We start from the raw sequence: 21262 nt of genomic DNA, 5'->3' as shown, positions 1-21262 counted from the left end.
GAGAGAATTTATGAGTGGTATAAATGTTTCAAAGAGGGTTGAGAAGATGTTGAAGATGATAACTGCCCTTGTGCCCTACCACTTCAATTACTGATGGCAAGATGGAAGAAGTAAAGAAAATGGTTCTGGAAAATGCCCGAATCTCCATCAAAGAGGTTGGTAGTGATGTCGGCATATTCTTTGGCTCATGCCAAGCATTTTTTCTTTTCTTTTTTTTTCTTTTTAATGTTTTGAGGATGAAGTACGTAGCAGCACAGTTTTTTCCTATATTGTTGAATTAATGACTTCAGTCGGAAATTGCTGAATGAAGTCAACAACAAACCGTAGCTTCTAAAGAAGATTGTAAGGGGTGATGAAACATGGATTTACGGGTGTGATGTATAAACCAAGGTATAATGACCCCAGTGGAAACTACCTGAAGGTCCAAGACCGAAAAAAAAATTTGACGAGTTCAGTCATATGTGATGGTCCTTCTCACTGTATTCTTTGATTACAATGGGACACTGCATCATGTATTCCTGCCTTATATTACACGGTCAATAACAAACACTGCCTGGAAGTTAGGCACCATTTCCGTGAAGCAGCCCAAAGAAAATGACAAGAACTGTGGAAAAACTACTCTTGGAAATTGCATCATGATAATGCTTCTGTTCACACTTCAATGCTTGTTCATGATTTTTGTGGGGGGGGACCATTTGTTGTCTCAGCCTCTGTATCTTCTTTCTATTCTTGAGACTGGAGAGAACCACAAAAGGCCATCATTTTGCCACCACTGATGAGATAAAAACAGAATCACTGAAGGAATTCAAACCATAATGAAAAGTGAATTCCACAACCGCTTCCAAGGCCGGAAAAAGTGTTGGTACAAATGTATTATATTGAAGGGGGACAAAGTTGATGTTCATGAATAAATACAGATTCTTTATGACAAGCAAAAATTTCCATTAGTTTCTGATCACATTTCATATATTTTGTCCACTCTTTATGAGTTATGCGCACGTTCATGATGGGCACCACTATCTAAGCAACCCGCTGCGCAGCTCCTAGTGAGATTGTTATTCTGGGAAGTCATACCAGTTCCAGCAATCAGTTTGTGTTGTAATACTTTGACCAGACTGCATCTTACCAGTGCTGCATTCAGCTTGCATTCTTGTAATACTTTACCTTCAGTGTAGCGCGTCTTACTAGTCCTGAATCCAGGTTTTCTTGCTGTTAGTAACAGCAAGTATGGATTTGATGAGCTCACTGACTTGATTGTGTGTTACAGTGAGATGAGGGGAAATGAAAGACCAGTTCTTTGTATCTATGAAAATCGGTTCCCTAACAGAAGATATCCACAATACAGTACCTTTGCAGAAATTCATGGACACACATGAGAAAAAGGGGATTCACATTCTAAGCATGTTGGTGCCAGTAGATGTGATGTGAAAATACCAGAACTTGAGGGTGAAGCGATCTATAAATTTAGCAATCAATCTTCAAGTGGTATATGTGCTACAGCCCATTCTATGGGAGTACAACCTACAGATGTACCATCTTCAAATTGTGTAGGTTTTACAACCAGCTGATTAACCACATCCTACATAGTCTGTGCAGTGGTTTGTACACCAGATGATGTTGCCTTCCACACATGTTTTATTTACAGATGACGCCTCCTTTATGTTATTTTAACAGCAAGAACAGCCACATCTGGGATGACGAGAACTCAAATGTGGTTGGTGTTAGATCACACCAGTAAAGGTTCTCCATAAACGTAAAGGTAAGAATTGGGGATAATCATCTTTTAGATCCTGTAATACTGCCACCTATGTTACCTGGAGTCCTTACTTACAGTTCCTGCAGACCACACTTCCAGTATTGCTGGACAATCTACCTCTTGCTACACCTAGAGCCTTCTGGTAATAACATAATGGAGTCCCAGCACATTTCAGAGTTGATGCGTGAGCACAGCTAACTGTTGATTTTGGGAAACATTTGATAAGTCGAGGAAGAGCTGCTGAGTGGCTGAAACATTCACCTGACATGATTATTTTCTTTGAGGGCATGTAAAGAGTACAGTTTATGTTACTCAAACAGCCACTAGAACTGAGCTGATAGTTCAAATCACTGATGCATTCCAACAAATCTAACAGGACCATGACAAGCTCTCCACAGCTGGACAGGCACTGATGCAAAGGTATGCAGTTTGTATTGAGGTGAAAGATAGCTTGCGTGAACCATTCATATAAATTATTGCCAGAACATGCCTAATAATAATAATAATAATAAACAGTAATTTTTGTGCAACTTTAGTTAATAATTATTATAACCTTAAGGACACATTTAAAACTATAAATTCGTTAACAAATAATTATCCTCTTTGTGTGACCTATCATTTCTCGAAGTTTGATGCTGAGGTCCTAAAATACTCTCTACACAGTTTACATGTTATATGAAATGCTGTTAAATTTTTTAAACACAAGGAGGGGAATTTACTGTCATGAATTTCTTGCAAAGAATTTAAATAAATACTATGCACTTGCCAATATACACTACCTGACAAAAAAAGAATGAAGCACCCAGAAGGGGAGGATGAAAAAAAATGTTGTTGTTGTTATTTTCATCAATGGAAAATCCAGGATGGATTACAAAAATATTACGAAAAGGAAAGGCACAACAAACTGTCAGAAAGTGAGCATTCAACCAACAAGGCCATTGTTGGAAATTGACAACACGCACACAACCACGCGCGTGCACACACAAACACAACCCCCCCTCCCCCCCCCCCCCCTCTCTCTCTCTCTCTCTCTCTCTCTCTCTCTCTCTCTCTCTCTCTCTCTCTCTCTCACTCACACACACACACACACACACACACACACACACACACACACACACACACACACACACAAAACTGGAGACCATGATCGCGCACATGTGTGTGTGTGTGTGTGTGTGTGTGTGTGTGTGTGTGTGTGTGTGTGTGTTTCTGATGAAGACTTGTTGGCCGAAAGCTCACTTTCTGTCAGTCTTTTTGTTGTGCCTATCTGTGACTCAGCATCTTCGCTGTATGGTGAGTAGCAACTATCCTTTTCGTAATATTGTTATTGTTATTTTGGTGATTACAAAATCAAGTCAAATTTACAATGCACTTGTCAGTATGAGCCCTCTTGCTAGTATGACACTGCACCTTCTGTGGCCTGCAGACAATGGTCCTGATTTGGTTGGGAAGGATGTCATAAAGCTATCGTATCTTCTTCTGTGGCAAGAGCCAACAAGTAACTGTTGTGACTGGTCCTCGATATTCTAGATACAGACACTGGTGTGGAGATGACTTCTGTGGTGGCCTCACATGTTCTGTTGAAGACAAATTTGGGAATCTTGCTGGCCATGGGAGTACCTTAAAACCATACAGACAGTTCATAGAGACATATGTATTCTGTGGACGAACACTGTCCTGTTGGAAAATGGCACCACAATACTGTCACAGCTGATGAACATATGAGGATGTGGGACATCTGTGCTGTACCACTGTGCCTCCAAAGTTCCCTTAAAACACTAACAGCTGTGACCTGAATTCAAATCCGATGGGTCCTTGCACCATGACACCAAGAGTAACATCATTGTATGGGACCCCACCTCAGGTAGCCACCACACTCACCAGTGATGTTCATTCGAAGTACTGCAAAACCGCGAGCCACTGATGAAAACAATATGATGCCATTCATCAGCAGTCCATCTTCCTGCTCATAGAACCACTCTGTGTGTTAATGGCGGCCCACGTATGGTTCAGTAACTCCCTAGTCCAGCTGCTGCTAGCCTCCAAACAATGGCTCAGGGTAAAGTAGAATGTTGCAGGGAGTCTATTACTTGTACTCAAACGGTCAGATGGTAGGCGCAGATGCGAAGGGGTTACGATACGCTTGGTGCAAAATACAGCAATCCTCCCCTGTGTTTCTCATATGTAGTTGAGCGAAACCTTGCTGATAGTACGCCTGCCCTCACATACCTGTGCAGTCCAGTATCAGCCAACAGTCACATTCGAATACCTCACATATTTGGATGCTGCAGGATTCAACCAGATGGCCAAATGGAGAACAACAATGAAGCCCCTTCTGGTCTCTCCCAGATGATGATAATGCTGTCCTTGAAGAGTAGGCATCATCACCATGTCCTTTATAATGATCATCCAACATCAAACCCATTATATACCCAACCAGTCCTGGTAACAACACAAAGCGCAACCAACACTAAGGCACTGTGTTGTTCATTTTATACGCTGCAGAGGATTATAACTTTAATAATTTACATACCCATTGGTGGTGTGTACATGTTGGAAATTACACTGACATTTGGCCATGTCTTCCACATGCTTCACTCTTTTTGTCAAGCAGTGTAGAATGATCGAAAATTTGCCTCGTGTTATTAACCACTTTAGTAATTGTGCACTATCCTCCTTTATGCATATGTAAAACTTGAAATTAAAATCAAACAATGGAAAATCCAGGAGGGAATGTAACAATACCAGAGAAGGAAAGTTGCTACTCACCATATAGCAGCGATGCGGAGTCGCGACAGGCACATTAAAAACTTAAATCCTGGATTTTCCATTGTTTGATTTTTGCCTGACGGCTTTTCTTTGATCCTAACCCTGTGCTGTTTTCCTTTGTAACTACTTTCTTTTGCATCGCTGTACTCAATGTCCATCCTTCTTTTTTTTCTTTCCTGTGTTTCTCTTGTTGCCTTACGAACCGCTCTGCACGCTCTACTTATGAGCCACACTGTATCAACTGACTCGGCCGTGTGCAACAAACGGACTCAAGACCACACTGATTGTTGGTGCAGCATCTTATGTCCAACATTACTGCCGCCAATATAATTAAGCCTATACCTTCAAACTGATCACGCTCCCTGTGTTAGTTCCCATATTTTTGCTTGTTATCTCCCGCACTTTTCTAGTGCCACATGATCTTACATCTCTAAGTATGAACCCCTCACCACCACCCCACACTTTCTCCATTCTATCCTTGTTCGCACCCACTAAATCAACCTCATCCAGTCACATCTGCTGTCCCCCTTCTTTACGCTTATCCGCCTCAAACCTGCTACCCACAGAAATATACATACATTTATTAATGATTAGTTATTCTCTACTTTGACCTTTGCGACTTCTCGCCAATTTTAGTGAGTTTTCGCCTTCCACTATCGTCGTCTTCCTCAGACTGCATCACTTTTTTCCCCCTGTGCATCCATTACGCCCTTTTCGTACTTTTCACATGTATTTGGGTGTATTTGTGCGTAATTATTCTGACATAATTCTACTTTCTTAGATATTTTTTCACATTTTTGCACCACCTTGGATCCTTGCTCCTTCCATCTGCATCAATACAGAAAAGTTCCCTTACCCTAGCCAGATCCGTCCCACATACTGTTCCTGTGTTGTTCTTTGGCTCATGAAATCCCCCCAAATGGGCATACCATCAAATTACCCATCTCTGGTGGCCACCCCTCCTACCACAATGACCTCCACCTGTTCAGATTCCGCCAATCCTTAGCCCTCACCAACATAGTCCTGCAAAACCATATCAACCAAGCCCAATCCTCCTTGCAGTACCTTCTCTCCATCTACAAAATTCTCCTGCTATGTAATCCCAAATTCCTGAAACCTATAACACACATTGAAACTCTTGCCCTGCAGGAACTAGAGCAACATGCACAACACCACCTCAAAAAGCTCTCCATCCTGCTCACTTCCTACTCCCGCCTCGGAGTACCACTGTCCACCACTTCTACAACAACCTTCAAACCTCCCCCATGCCCCCTCATAGCTGACAAAGCCTGTCTTGCAGACCTACTACACTTACCCCACCCTCCTAAACTCCCTCCCACCATCACACAGAACCCAAAACCTAAACAGACCTGCAACACAGTCATGAACCTCTCCTCCAGAAGCCTTAGTCCCACAGAAATATCAGTCCTTTCCAAAGGCCTCACCTTTTGGCCCACTTCCAATTTCAACCATGCAGGATTAGTTGAAGACCTTCTCTCCTTCTCCCGGTCCCTACACTGGAAACATTTTTTCACCACCAACCCGACCACTCAGACTCAACCACAGACCAATATTGAACCCTGCCTAACTCAGTTCACTCCTCCGTCCAACCGTGATCCACCCCCACTGCTTCCAAACCACCCCCTGTTAACTTTCCAGAATTTCTTATCCTCGAACCTTGCCTCACCATCATTCCCCAAATCCCTCAACATCAACATGCATATTAACCTTACATCCACAGACAGAACCGCAGTCCACCATCTAAAAACTGATCCCGATCTTATAATCCTACCCACAGACAAAGGCTCCACCACTGTTGTTTTGAACCGCAAGGATTATGTGGCAGAAGGACTCTGTCAGCTGTCAGATACTTCCAGCTACAAACCATGCCACCGTGATTCCATTCCAGCAATCCAGCAGGATCTCCAGTCACTACTCAAATCCTTAGGCCCATCCCAGAACCTCTCCCCAGAGTCCATCTCTCTACATACCCCTACCACTCCCCGCACTCCCACCTCCTACATGCTTCCTAAAGTCCATAAACCCAACCACTCAGGACGCCCCATTGTGGCCGGTTACTGTGCCCCCACTGAGAGAATCGCTGCGCTTGTAGACCAACACCTTCAACCTATTTCCCAGAACCTATCCTCCTATATAAAAGATACCAACCATTTCCTCCACCGATCTCCACAGTTTCTTTCCCTTTACCACACGGTGCCTTCTCGTCACTACTGATGCCACCTCCCTGTACACTAACATTCCTGATGCCCATACCCCTACTGCTATCAAACACTACCTTTCCAGATGCCCTATGGATTCCAAACCAACAACCTCCCTCCTAGTCTCCATGACCAACTACATCCTCACCCACAATTACTTCTCCTTTGAAGGCATTACCTACAAACAAATCCGTGGTACGGTCATGGGCACCCGCATGGCACCATCCTATGCTAACCTATTCACGGGCCACCTAGAGGAATCCTTCCTAAAAACCCAGAAACCTAAATCCCTCACCTGGTTAAGATTCATTGATGACATCTTTGCTATCTGGATTGAAGGTGAGGACACCTTGTTCACATTCCTCCAGAACCTCAACAACTTCTCCCCCATTTGCTTCACCTGGTCCTACTCAACCCAACAAGACACCTTCCTAGATGTTGACCTCCACCGCAGAGATGGTTACATCAGTACATCAGTCCATATCAAACCTACTAACCACCAGCAATACCTCCACTTCGACAGCTGCCACCCATACCATACCAAGAAGTTCCTTCCGTACAGCCTAGCCACCCATGGTCGTCGTATCTGCAGTGACGAGCAGTCGTTCTCTAAATATACCGAGGGTCTCACTGAAGCCTTCATTGACTGTAATTATCCCCCCAACCTTGTACAAAAACAAATCTCTTGTGCCTTATCTTTCCAGTCTCCCACCACTTCCCAAAGTCCCACAGTCCGGCCGCAGAGGAGCATTCCCCTCGTAACTCAGTACCATCTGGGACAGGAGCAACTGAATTACATTCTCCGCCAGGGTTTTGATTACCTCTCGTCGTGCCCTGAAACGAGAAATGCCCCGCTCACTATCCTTCCCACCCCTCCTACTATGGTATTCCACCGTCCACCAAACCTACACAATAAATTTGTCCATCCCTACACAACTCCTGCTACCATTCCCTTACCTCATGGCTCATACCCCTGTAATAGACCTAGATGCAAGAATTGTCCCATACATCCTCCTACCACCACCTACTCCAGTCCGGTCACTAACATCACCTATCCCATCAAAGGTAGGGCTACCTATGAAAACAGTTATGTGATTTACAAGCTAAGCTGCAACCACTGTGTTGCATTCTATGTAGGCATGACAGTCCACAAGCTGTCTGTCTGCATGAATGGCCACCGACAAACTCTGTCCAAGAAACAAGTGAACCACCCTGTTGCTGAACATGATATCCCTCATCTCCTTGACTGCTTCACAGCCTGTGCCATATGGATCCTTCCCACCAACACCAGATTTTCTGAATTGCACTGGTGGAAACTTCCCACATCCTATGTTCCCGCAACCCTCCTACCCTCAACCTCCATTAGTCACTGTCCTCACCCATCCAGCCCCCTCCCTGTTCCCCTTCCAGCACTTACACTGTCATCATTTCACCGCCACACCCAGTGTTTTAATTTTGTTATATTTCTCTCCTGATTGCTGAGCCACAGACAGGAATGTAGAAAAGACAATCACACTCTCACAACTACATTTTCAGCCATAGCTTTTGTCAGAAAATGAGAGCACACACACATTCACACAATCACCAAGAGTCAACTCATGCGCTCATGACCACTTCCTCTGGCCACTGTGTATACAGTCTCTGAGAACCAGATCCAAACAAACCATCCCTCACACCTCCCTGCCTCTCGTCAGCAGCTGCTAGGCTAGCGGCAAGAAGTGGTGGCAGCACTGACAACAAGCTGAGGGGAGTGGTAGGAAGTGAAGAAGCAGTAGTAATGACGGAGTAGGGAAACGGCGCATGTACTCAGCTGCACCCAGTCAGCTGCACACCTCAGTAAACTAACCATTTCATCTACTGAGACAAAAACAAGATTTTTCCAGTGGTACCTTCCCCCCCTCCCCCTTTCAAGTTTCCCAGTCATTTGAAATTCCCTGATTTCCAGAACCCGTGGGAACCCTGGTTTAGTTCTTGACATGCAACTTAAAAACGATTGGGGTGGATTTTATTAATATCAGAAAAACTGAAGAGTTTTTCATAAGATTGCGTGCCATAATCGTACCCCTAGAACAAAGAAACTTCCCTGTCTGCAAATATAAGAAAGGAACTGAGTTATAACAAAAGTTTGTAAGCAATATTGTTACTTTATGAAGTACTTTACATTGTAGAAATCATATGTTCAAAACCATAACTTTTTGTGTAAAAATAAACGTAAGAGTAAGAAAGTATTTATTCTAATGTACTACTCTGCACACCTCCAAACCAAAGGAAGTATCAGACAGACAGGAGAAGAAAGAATGAATTCAGTTTTAAACAGGTCAATCACTTTCTTAATTTACAAACTGTGTTGGCAGTAAAGATGCCTAATGAAATCTATTAAAGAGGTATAAAGCAAAAGGAACAACTGTGACAAATTAATTATAGTTTGACAACATTTGATGAAACCTGCTTGTTTTGATTATGTAATTACATTGTTTATAATGTTCTTACATTATAGGTTTGAGAAGAAATTCAGGGACAATTTTAATGGCATCAAGATGGCAGTGCTCAAGCCAGAATACCATTGTAGCCATCTGACAACAAGCATGGCCAATACTAAGCATGTCTGGATCTCCCAGAGCAGGACCAAGTGCTGAAACAGAAGAACACACGTAAAACTGATTCATTCTTTTGACAATTACCCTCACATAAATTTATTGCTTTTCACTTACCTTGGCTTCTAGGGAGCTGAGGTAATTGACATCCTTCAAGCACATGTAAAGTGCAATGGACCAAAGCACTGACAGCAGAGGCAACCCAACTGCCATGTTGAGTCTGGCCCAACACTGCTGAAAGATTGGTATCTTGTATTACAGAAGCAGCACAGTTTAAAGAGGCCTCTAGGTGTTGGGGCAAGATGAAACTTCTTCCAGCCTTTGTAGTAATCAGCCAATTAATAGCCTGTAAAACAATTACACTGACACATAGTATACCATATTTACCTGAGAATGAGATCTCCCCCCCACCCACTTTTTATTTATTTATTTATTTATTTGTTTGTTTATTTATTTATTTTTAAGGGGCTCCTAGGGAAAAAATTATTCTTAACATGTTTTGAATAATGAAAATTACAAACTGTTTTACTGATATGACTTATACGACTAAAAAAGTTAACATTACAGTTGTTCTAGGCTTATGGCATTTGTGAACTGCTTGCATTTTGACAATACAATGAGACATACAATAAATAAAAAGAAATGGTTTGCATTAATGTATATCTTTACTTCCTTTTTAGCTTAGTATCTCTGCCTGTGGTATCACTATTTTTAGTCATTGTCATGATTACCTGAGATGACAGTTTTACCTAATCAAATGAGAGGCGAGAAAAGAGGCAGTGTATTTACATGTTTGAGCCACAATAAAAGTTGTAATCTTTGCTGTCACAAATACAGGGTGTTTGAAAAAGAGCTCCCTAGTTTTAAGTATAAATTTAATGGGGAAATTAATGAATAATTACATCAATGAGTACATATCATGAAAGAGAATTCCTTCAAGTTTTGTTTAATGTTAGTAGATGTCAACGTGGAATCCATTTGTTGCCCTGCACTCGTCAAGATGGTATTCCTCTTCTCGCTATGTATTCACCTTCAAGTGTAACTGTCCCAACCGCTGTGACGATTCTTTCCTGTAAATGATTGATGTCTCTGATCATTTCACTCCACACAGCATTTTTTATGTGGCCCCAAAAGAAAAAGTGCAGTGAGGTTAAGTGTGGGCTTTGTGGTGGCCAAGGTATTGGGCCAGCCCTGCCTATCCTATCCACCTTCCTGGAAAGCAAGTGACAAGAGCTGCAAGCACATGGTTACTGTAATGAGATGGGGCGCCATCTTGTTGGAAAAACACAAGCCCCTTTTCCACCTCAATATCGTCGATTTGGGGAAAGACATACTCTGTCAACATGTCACTGTTAACGTCCCTGTTTATTGTTTTTTCTACAAAAATGAAAGGATTAATCACACAATCTTCCATCAAACCACACCAGACATTAACTTTCAGAGATTACGTTGATTCTGAATAACTTCACGTGGATGCTTTGCCCCCCAAATTTTGCAGTTATGACGATTAACTGTTCCACTGACATGAAATGTAGCCTCATCAGAAAAGAGAATTGTTTTTAAAAAATTGACATCATCATCATCAATTAAGTGTAGAAAGTCAACAGCAAACTCATATCTTTTGTTTTATCAGTAGGTTTTATTTCATGTAACAGTTGCAATTTGTAGGTGCACGGCTTGTCTTTTACACACATCATCATACACAGTACCTTTAGGCACTCCTAATTGTAGACTACATCTGGCCAATGACTTTTTCAGGCTCCGACGACACAAATCACAGATCTGTTCAACATCATCATCAGAAGTTCTCAGTCCACCTGGTGATTTTGCTTTTAAAACACTATCAGTTTCCTTGAAAAACTTTAGCCAATGATGGATAGTTTTTGCTGTAGGTGATTCACCACCATACTGACACCTAAAATTACATTGCACAGTTATAACTGACTCAGTTTTCACAAGCCAAATAACACACTGTGCTTTCTGTTGCGGAGTACACATTGTTGCTGAGTTGCACTGCACTGCACTGCCTGGACTGAACTGAACTTTGTGTGTGTGTGTGTGTGTGTGTGTGTGTGTGTGTGTGTGTGTGTGTGTGTGTGTGTGTGTGTGGTGGTGGTGGTGGTGGGGGGGGGGGGGGGGGGGGGGCACTGGTGCTGTCTCGTGGTCAAGCAGACCTGCCAACTGCAGGGGAGCCAAACCTGGAGAGTAGATAGTCAAACACCACAAACTAGAATAGTGTATGTCACTTTGTACAGATTCTAGGACACATTAAAACTAGGGAGTTCTTTTTCAAACACACTGTACTGTACTGTTTTTTCTGGATATGTTGCGATTTCCAAAGTTGTGGTTACAGTGGGAACTGTGAACAGGACGTGCTAACACAGTTGTTTTTCCCAAATAAATAGTGGATTTCACGTCTCTATTGACATGAGAATGTGATAATATTCCTTCATCTCTTTCTTTCAAACATGTCTGCCAGCAACTTTCTCAATGGATGCATGAGACCAGCAGCTGACAAACCCTCTTCTGTTCCCATCCTATTTCACATGACCATTGAGAACACTGCTGCATTGAACACACAGGTATGCCACTGGTCCATACCTAAATTTTTATCATCTCCAGCAGAAATGTATATTATTGTTGAATATTTGTCCAATTTTGTAGTCAGTTCAGTTCTGACTACAAGTGGATTCAGGCAAACTGCAGTTTGAACCCGGCAGACATTCACAAAAAGTCAAGGTACACTGTATACATTCCAAGGCCCACACCACAATGAAATTTGCTGCCCTATCATCATTCCCCTCTCTACACTCATCCTAGTTCCCTGCCAACCTGGCGTAACTGTTCTCCCTCAAACCCTTCTGAATTCTTCAAAAGAAATGTGCTTATGACCTCAACTGCAAAAATCTTCATTTTTAATTGTAAGACGACCCCTATGTTAATCCATTACGCAAAATAAAAATGTTGACCTCAGCAGCAATAAATTAATCTTTGAATGTAAGAAGACCCTGCCCCCTCCCCATCAAATGGTGAATTTCACAAAAAAAAGCTCTTCGTATGAGGGTAAATATGGTATTTATTCACTATCAAAAAGATGTAAAAATAGCAACATAAATATGTGACAAATTAGGAAACTTAAAGATTCAAGAGTCAATTCTTTTTGCCAATTTTTCCTACCTCTCTCATCTACTAAATCATCCCATTTTACTTTTGGCTGGCCTAAGAAAGCTCATCAGTTTTCTTATCAATATGAACTACTTCCACAGTATCAATTTATTCTCCATTTCCTACTCATTACACTGAATACACTAAATAATCTGAGTCTAACAGTGCACACACTGTGATCTGGTGCAGTTATGACCATCTACAATTTATGCAGTTATCAAATTAATTTAAAGTCTCTGGCAGATTAAAACTGGGTAGTGGGTCAGGGATCAACGTTGGTACATTTGGGAGGTGGGGTACTGCTGGAAGCAAAGCTGTGAGGACAGATCATGAATCATGCTTGGATTGCTCAGCTGGTAACAGCACTTCCTGTGAAAGGCAGTGCTGCAAGTTAAAGTCCAGGCCCACCACACAGTTTCAAAATGTCAGAAAATTTCAGGACAGTGCACTTCCTGCTGCAGAGTGAAAGACTGATTCTGGGATTAACAAATGTAGTACTACATATTGATCCCTCTAGAAAGCTCTTCACACACACTATTCCTTATGTAAATACAGTGATTTAAAATTACTGACTAACTTATATTTCAGAATGAATTCTACAACAACGAAAATAATGAATTTTTGACAATATAATGTAACTGGATACATAAAAAATATCTACTCAGCAAGCAGCGGCAGGACAACTCTTACACACACACACACACACACACACACACACACACACAGGTTTAACTTACGTAAGCTTTTGGAGCCAGTGGCTCCTTCTTTTGACAGAAGAGTTGAAGGGGAAGGAAGAGGGGTGAAGGAAAAGGACTGGAGAGGTTTAAAAAAATGGGCACAGTTCAGAAAAGTCCCCAGAACCCATCCAGTAAGTCTCCCCTGGCCTGGGGTTCTGGGTGACTTTTCTGAAACGTACCCATTTTCTTAAACATCTGCAGTTCTTTCCCTTCACATCTCTCCCTTTCCCTTCAACTCTTCTGCCAAAAGGAGGAGTCACTGGCTCCAAAAGCTTGCATAAGTTAAACCTGTATGCATGCATATATGTACGTATGTTCTCCTGCCACTGCTTGGTGAGAATGTTTTACTCAGTATTCTCCTTCTACGTATCAACCAAAATATTTATCCTCGATATACTGCTTCTCTAACTTCAATGCTCAGAACAAATACTCTCTTAAGCACAACTGAGTGGTTGACAGCTGTAAATATTTTCTTCTGAAGAAAGTATTATTTCAAATTTTTTTTTTTACCTGCAAGAAGCCCCCTATATTTTATTTGTTAGTTTTAATCATGAATTTTCTATTTTGACAGAAACCAGGTTGTCACTAGTATTCACTCGTTTTTAAAGAATCATATTTCTTATTATACTGTTTTTTCAGTTGGCACATTCTCTAAAGCAAATTTCATAACACATCAAGAGAAACAGTGTTATCACATATAAACTAAATTTATTTAATTTCATATCCTTTTTTTTTCTTTTTACTCCCCTAATGTTTTACTTTCCCTATTGCATAATAAAAAAGTCATATTTCAGTCTCATATAACATCTTACACAGTCTGTCCAAAAAGTTCTGTAACCGATTTCATTCCAGACGTACAAACAACACCAGCATAGTAGCTGTGCTGGTAGCTTGAACTGATAACTGAAAACAACAGATATGAATTCAACCGGTCAGGTGTGAGCTGTAAGCAGGCAGTGTTAAGTAGTGGATGTGCAGCCATAGTGTATCAATGTTGTGTCACAAATTGCGATCGAGCAGCATCTATAAATAATGTGTTCGAGACATGCTGCACAGCATTCTGAAGAGAAGAAAAATGTGTCCGAAGTTTGTCCCATATATCTCGAGCTCTGAACAAAAGCAACAACATGTAAACGCCCGCCATGAGTTGATCGACATGAAAAATATAGACAATTCTTTTGTAGAAAAAATCATCACAGAAGACTTAACGTCATCAATATGTGCCTACCAAAATGATAAACTGCAGAAATTCACATGAAGAATCTAACACTTTGATGACATAACTGGCATTCAATCCAGTATGATGTGTGGGTCAAACAACAGTTTCACAAGTCTGTATGAACTATTCTGTAAACAAATCTTTTAATTCAAATTTATTATTATTTTTGAGTAAATAATTTTCAAAAAGCTTCATGTACCATCTGTAAAAAAAAAAAAAAAAAAAAAAAAAAAACCACACACACCCTCTTGTGTATCATCAGAACATGTCATATCTAAAATTTTGGTATCTGGGTTCTTCTTTGACAAATGAAGGCAATTAAAATGAAAGAAATAAACATGCAAAAATAAATAGATGAGTTCATTGTTGATACAGTGTTAGAATTAACTGAAGCAATAGAACTAACAGCCAATATTAAAATTTTACAGCAGCTGGTAATTTACTGGAGGCAAAAATAACACTCCAAAACATTCATTTCAGGCAACACAACACGAAATAAAAAAGCACAGGTGTGTGCAAAATCAATAAAATGGTGAAAGACAAAATAGAAATGTTTTAGAGCTTAAAAGATATCACCTTTTATTCTTTTACTTTGTTTCATAATTAAAGAATAACACAAAGAAGCAATATGGAATGGGACAAACTTGAGCTAGTGCATCCAATTCTGGAGTACCGCTCAGGCATTTGAGATTCCTTCCTTATAAGGTACACAAAAAAAAAAAAATAAAAGCATTTACGTGCACAAGGCTGATACCAGGCCAATACAGCTTGCATGAAAGCATAACAGTAATGTTCAGAGGTCTTTAATAGAAATCTTTAGATGAAAGATGATATTGTTGTAATGAAGTCCTTGGAAACAGGTGAGAGTGAATAATATTGGTATTATCTCTCCCCTCCCTCAACTGTAGAATGGCTTGTGAAGTATATGTGTAAATGTAGATTAGTAATAAGTGGTTGCCCCACCTTTCCAACCCCACCCTGATAGTTTTATTCATTACTTTCTCTTTCACCATTGATGCGCACCTTTGGTAGATAGTTTTTTCTTTGTCCTAACTTGTCAAGTATCTACAAAATGTCTGGTTCTGTGACTTTTGCTTAAGCTTTTGTGGGCTAGATGTGTTAAGATGCAGCACTGCACCTTTCCTTAGGTGCTATGGAGGTGTCTAAGAACACTGGCATGCATTTCCTCAGCTGCTAAAGGTTTATTTACTCATTCTACCTTTTTTAATTTTGTGAGTAGTACAGAACTGCACAGTTGCTGCTTTGTGTGTGTGTGTGTGTGTGTGTGTGTGTGTGTGTGTGTGTGTGTGTGTGTGTGTGTGAGGGCGCGCGCACGCGAGTGCCTGCACGTTAACGTGCCAGATTGTATTTCTGCCCTGCTCTCTCAGCAGTTATTCAATTTTTGGCTGCTTAATGCATGTGTTTCTGAATAGTTGCTGTTGTAGTGTTTGTTGGTGCTTCTGACATTTGTGTTCGTTTATTTGTCACAATTGATATATGATTGTCACTCTGTTTTTCTTGACCACTGCAATGAATACACCACTGCCATGTCCCATTACCCACTCCTTTTGGTATACTCTTAGGTTTAGTAGATTTACAATAAAAATATAACTACTATCTACTACTTTAGGTTTAAGCCATGTTTTTGTACCCATTATAATGTGAGTTCCATTGCTTTTTAGGATTGTTTCAAACCCTGACACAGTTCTGTAAATCTTTCAGCAGCTGATCACTAGCATTTTAATACTCTCATCAATGGGGGCCACGTCTCTGGGGGACTTTATGGGGTCTCCTTAAACTGGATGATCTGTCTCCTCCCATCACATGCTCCAACCCTCTCTTTCTTTCCCTGGAGCTCCGTAAGTTTTCATGTTTAAGAGTTACAGATACAGCCCCAGCACAGTTTTTTCTTTGCAAATAAGTGAATGCCTAATCCAAAGAGGTTGTGAGTTTTTCACATATTATATGTGTCACACAATACACAATGACTTGCAGTTTTTCTCAGATTATTGTTATGTAAGTGTCTCCTCAGAATATCAGTTTTTTTAAAGATATTCAAATTATTTACATGACTAGATTGCCTGAAAATTTCCTAGAAATTATTTTATGCACTTTAGTATATAAACACTGAAATGTTTGCAGTTAGCTTTTTAACAATTATTTAAATTAAAACTGTATAACAAAATGTCTAATGTAATCTACAAGGTCATGTGAGTAACACACCTCGAGACAAATAACACCAAATTTTGCAAGTGGCTCACAGTCCTGCTGAGGCACAGATGGCCATGAACCCAGAGCAAGCTTCGGCAGAGACTGCAGGTAGCAGGTAACTCCAGGAGCCAATTCAAATATCAGGTCCCAGAATTTAGAATCAGACAGAAGATCTGAAAGACGAGATGTGTACTTCACTTCCCTGGGCAAAGGACTTCTGCCTTCAGGGTTAAATACCTGAAATAAAAGAATACACCTCTATGTCAGAACTATCAACATTAAATGACATTTTTGTGTGTCATAACTGGTAGTTACTAGCTGCAAAGACAAATACAGCTCACTCATTTAGAGAACAGGACACCATAACATATGGCTCTCTGGCAATACAAACAGACATAAGATAATCAAAATTTTCTGCATCAAGTTGGAAGAAACTATTTTCATCTAAATTTACATTTCTAACAATATAATTTAGTATTTTAGTTATTACTAATTTATTAATCTGATTAGTTATTGATGATGTAATATGATCTAATACAAAATTAGTTTCTTTACACACATGACTTCTGCAGTTTCTGAATGTTTTCAAAGTTGTCAAAAGTTGAAAAGAGAATTCTAGAAACAAATAATTCATCTTTTATGTGAAAACCACTGATGTTTCTCAATGGCCACTTTATAAACAACTTACATTACAGCACAGGCACTGAATCACATTATAGGTGCCTACTAAAATGTTTTCAATTCTGAAACTAATTTCCATAAATCAACTCTACTGTTCATGCAAGGAATAAAAAACCTTTTTAACCAGTTAATCTTAACACTAGTCTTATACTATATAAGAGGTAAGAAAAATAAGATTAAGGTTTAATGTCTCATCAACGATGAAGTCGTTAGATGAAGCACAAACTCAGATATTACAAGAATGGGGCAGGAAATAGATTGTGATCTTTTCAGAGAAACATGCTGAGCTTTCTCACTGAGAGACTGCCATTACATGATTCTGATGACATCAACAGGACAATGAGTGCTGACACAACTCAGAGAGCAGTTCTTCCTTTGAGTTAAAAACAGAACTTCCATCAACATTTGATTTGAAAGACAAAAAATTGGATGCTATTCAGTAAAATCTAACCCTACTTTAGAACGTACATTTATAATAATGTAGTTTAGTGTTATTTCTCTGGAAAACACAAGGCGACTTCTGCAGAACAGTAATGTCTTCTAGTGTTGTCACTCTTCTAGTAACTTCAAAAGTAATAATCTGCAAACATGGGAAAACACAAGTATAGGAATCCATGATACATGTGTGTGTGTGTGTGTGTGTGTGTGTGTGTGTGTGTGTGTGTGTGTCATGGAGAGAAGGGAGAGGAGAGGAGAGGAGAGGAGAGGAGAGGAGAGGAGAGGAGAGGAGAGGGAGAGGGAGAGGGAGAGGGAGAGAGGGAGAGAGAGAGAGAGAGAGAGAGAGAGAGAGAGAGAGAGAGAGAGATGCAATAGTGTATCGTAACTGATACCTGGAATAAGAGGGATAAGATAAACCAGCAGCAGGGAGACCATCTCATACCTATGGAATACATGTGCCGACTGCAATGATGAAAAGATAGCTACCCTGGACAGTACAGATGGGAAGTAAACTTATCAAATGTATTTCTTTTAAATATAACCCTGTCAGCTCATGATGATTTTAGAACATTTATTTATTTACCCACGTGGTCTGATACAAACACTAGTGACAAGATTTAGAGAACTGACATTTGAAGCTGACTGCAGAACAATTCTACTGTCACCAACATACACTGTGTGTAAGCACCACTAAGATAAGATATGAGAAATTAGGGCTCATACAGAAGCATATGGACAGTCATTTTTCCCTCACTCTATTTGTGAGGGGGACAGGAAAGGAAATGACTAATAGTGGTACGGGTTACTCTCCACCGAGAGCCGTATGGTGGATTGTGGAGTATCTATGTAGATGTAGATGAAGTGTGTTACAGATGTTGGACAAAATTTGTTAATATATATTATGGGCAAATTATGGTATTATGACACACTGCAACAGATTGGCTAAGTTAGCTTCACTGAATAGTTCTTGTTTTGCACTTCAACACAGCCAGCAAGATTACTTTTCTAGGTATTGTTTTATAAAGCAAAAATAGTGGCACAGCAAGTAGGACTTCACTGCTTTAATAAACTGGATGTTGTTTTCAATAGATTTTATACATATGGGTAGCTTGTTGAACAGTTAAGAGGCCAATGTGAAATGCTTCCTTTTGACAAAGTTTAGTGTTTGCACATAATACATATATATAATGGCCTTGTGCTTCCTGTCGAAAGATTCAAGTGCCATCCTAGAGACATTTTCACTGGTGGCTCAGAAGTCCGATGCGAGAGCCGACTTGGTGCCCACAAATGAGGCAAATATGAGTCACTCCAGCAGGAGAGTTAACTAATGTCTGCACAATCATTTTGCAGCTAAGTTGTTAAGCCATACTTGGCCATGCATCTTGCTTCCATCTGCAGTTGGTTGCCCCCTTTTGCTGCAACAGTCAGCGAGTTGCTCCCACTAGTCACTGTCAATATTAAATGTTCGCATATCACGATTGATGCAATCTCTAAAGTGTAGTGAAGGTCTTCCATGAGGTCTCTTTGCTCCTGCTATTTCACTGAGTAATGTGTGCAAGGGCAGACGATGCAGATGTCCTAACCACCGCATGTGACGTTGCTTGAGCGTGGCAGCAAAACTCTGTTGTTTTGCAGTTGTCAGAACCATATCATTTGTCACATGATCCTTCTATGATATTCCCAAGATGCTCCGTAAGCACTGCAGGTGAACGGCATTGAGCTTTTGTTCCTGTTTGGCATACGACATGCAAGTCTCAGCTCCATACAGGAGAGTGATCAGCACACTTGATCTATGCACAAATATTTTTGTTGACAATGTAAGATATTTATTATCCCATGCTTATGTGCGGAACTTCCTGAAAGAGATGGCAGCCTTTCCTATTTGTGCATTTCTCGTGTCATCCAGTGAGAGATCTTCTGTCATTATTGAACCAAGGTAGCAGAATTTATCGACTGTCTTCAACAAGAAGCCATCCAGTTTGATGACAGCTGGATCTGTGTATCCTTGTGCCATGACACCCATCTTCTTTACGTTTATAGACATGGAGAAGAGCTTGCATGAGGTAGAGAATTTATCCACAAGCTCTTGCAGATATTCTTGAGTATGCGCTATAAATACAGCATCATCGGCAAATAAAAAGCTATTTACAAGCAAGTCTTTTCAGAAGCACTTGGATCTGAGTAGAGAAATGTGGCAGAGCTTTCCATCAGCTCTGGTATGCAGATGAATGCCCAGGTTAGTTACACCAAAAGCAACTTTGAGGGATGCTGAGAAAAAAATATCGAACAGAGTGGGAGCCAGTTTGCAGCCTTGATAAAGCCCTCTTTTCACAGCAAACGGGTCAGATGTGATTCTGTTGAAGACCGTAGCACCTTCCATATCTTCATGAAAAGCCATGATCATCTTTAAGAGCTTTGGAGGACACCCTATCTTCAAAAGTACTCCATACAGTCCTTCTCTGCTGTGTTGAAAGCCTTGTTTAGGTCAATAAAGCCAATGAACAAGGGGTTTTCTGCTCGCAGCATTTTTCCTGAATGTGCTGGAGTGTGGTGACCATATCAACTGTAGATTGTAGGGGGCGAAACTCACATTGTTCCTCAGGGTATATGCTCTTGACAAGCTTCTGAAGTCTGCCCAGGACCACATGGGCAAATTTTTTTCCAGGTATACTCAGAAGTGAGATTTCATGGCGGCAGTTGCAATCGCCGTGATTACCTTTACCTTTGTATAAAGTAACAATATTTGAATTACGCATGTCTTGAGACACAGTACCCTCAGCCCAACAACTCAGTAAGAGGTTGAAAAGTAGTGGAAAACTGGCTTAAGTTTTACAATTTTTGTGAAGACGTTGTCTCTGCCAGGGCCCTTCCCACATTTAAGCAGTGCAATTGCTCTCTGAAGTTCCCCCATAGTAGCCGTGACATCCAAGTCATGGTAAGGTGTCATATGAGGAATTTCATCCATTGCGTTTGAACTAATATTGATGAGATGTGGGTACAGGCTGGAATAATGTATTCTATCCAATGGTGCAATTGACAATTTTGATCTGTGATGACTTTTCCATCTATTTCCTTGAGTGGTATGCTCTTATTTGGAATGGGTCCAATGGCCCATTTGATGGCCAAGTACACACCACCAATGTCGCCAGAATTGAAACACTCCTGTATGACAGCGAAAAGTTGCAGACACTGCGTTGAACAGCTGCCTTCGTTTTGCTTAGCTCTCTGCTTGTAGAATGCATGGGTTTTTATGACAGATGACAGTGGCCTGATGCTTAGCCTCAAGAAGAGGGGGGGAGTCATATTTACTGTGACACTAACCTTCAGTTTAAATTCTACTGTATTCCATAAACATCAACTTTGGAGCTGTTGAGCTGGTTCTGTTGGTCAACCTTGGCTTCAGACTCATCTTGCAGGTGATCCTTTAATTTATTCACCTACACTGCTGAGACATCACATTGTCATTTTGATGG

General features: G+C 40.7%; 1 protein-coding gene across 1 annotated transcript in view; it reads right to left on the bottom strand.

The window, feature by feature from the left end:
- LOC124605364 (huntingtin) overlaps positions 1–21262 on the bottom strand; it is a 511164-nt gene that overhangs the window by 151414 nt on the left and 338488 nt on the right. The window contains exons 36-38 of the mRNA XM_047136992.1: positions 16683–16907; positions 9456–9684; positions 9235–9376 (exon numbers count right to left, since the gene is read on the bottom strand). Of these exons, the coding sequence (XP_046992948.1) occupies positions 9235–9376; positions 9456–9684; positions 16683–16907 (596 nt within the window). The remainder of the gene's footprint in view (positions 1–9234; positions 9377–9455; positions 9685–16682; positions 16908–21262) is intronic.

This window comes from Schistocerca americana, chromosome 3 (assembly GCF_021461395.2).
Source record: "Schistocerca americana isolate TAMUIC-IGC-003095 chromosome 3, iqSchAmer2.1, whole genome shotgun sequence".
Taxonomy (NCBI): Eukaryota; Metazoa; Arthropoda; class Insecta; order Orthoptera; family Acrididae; genus Schistocerca; species Schistocerca americana.
This window is presented reverse-complemented; position numbering and strand designations above follow the sequence as displayed.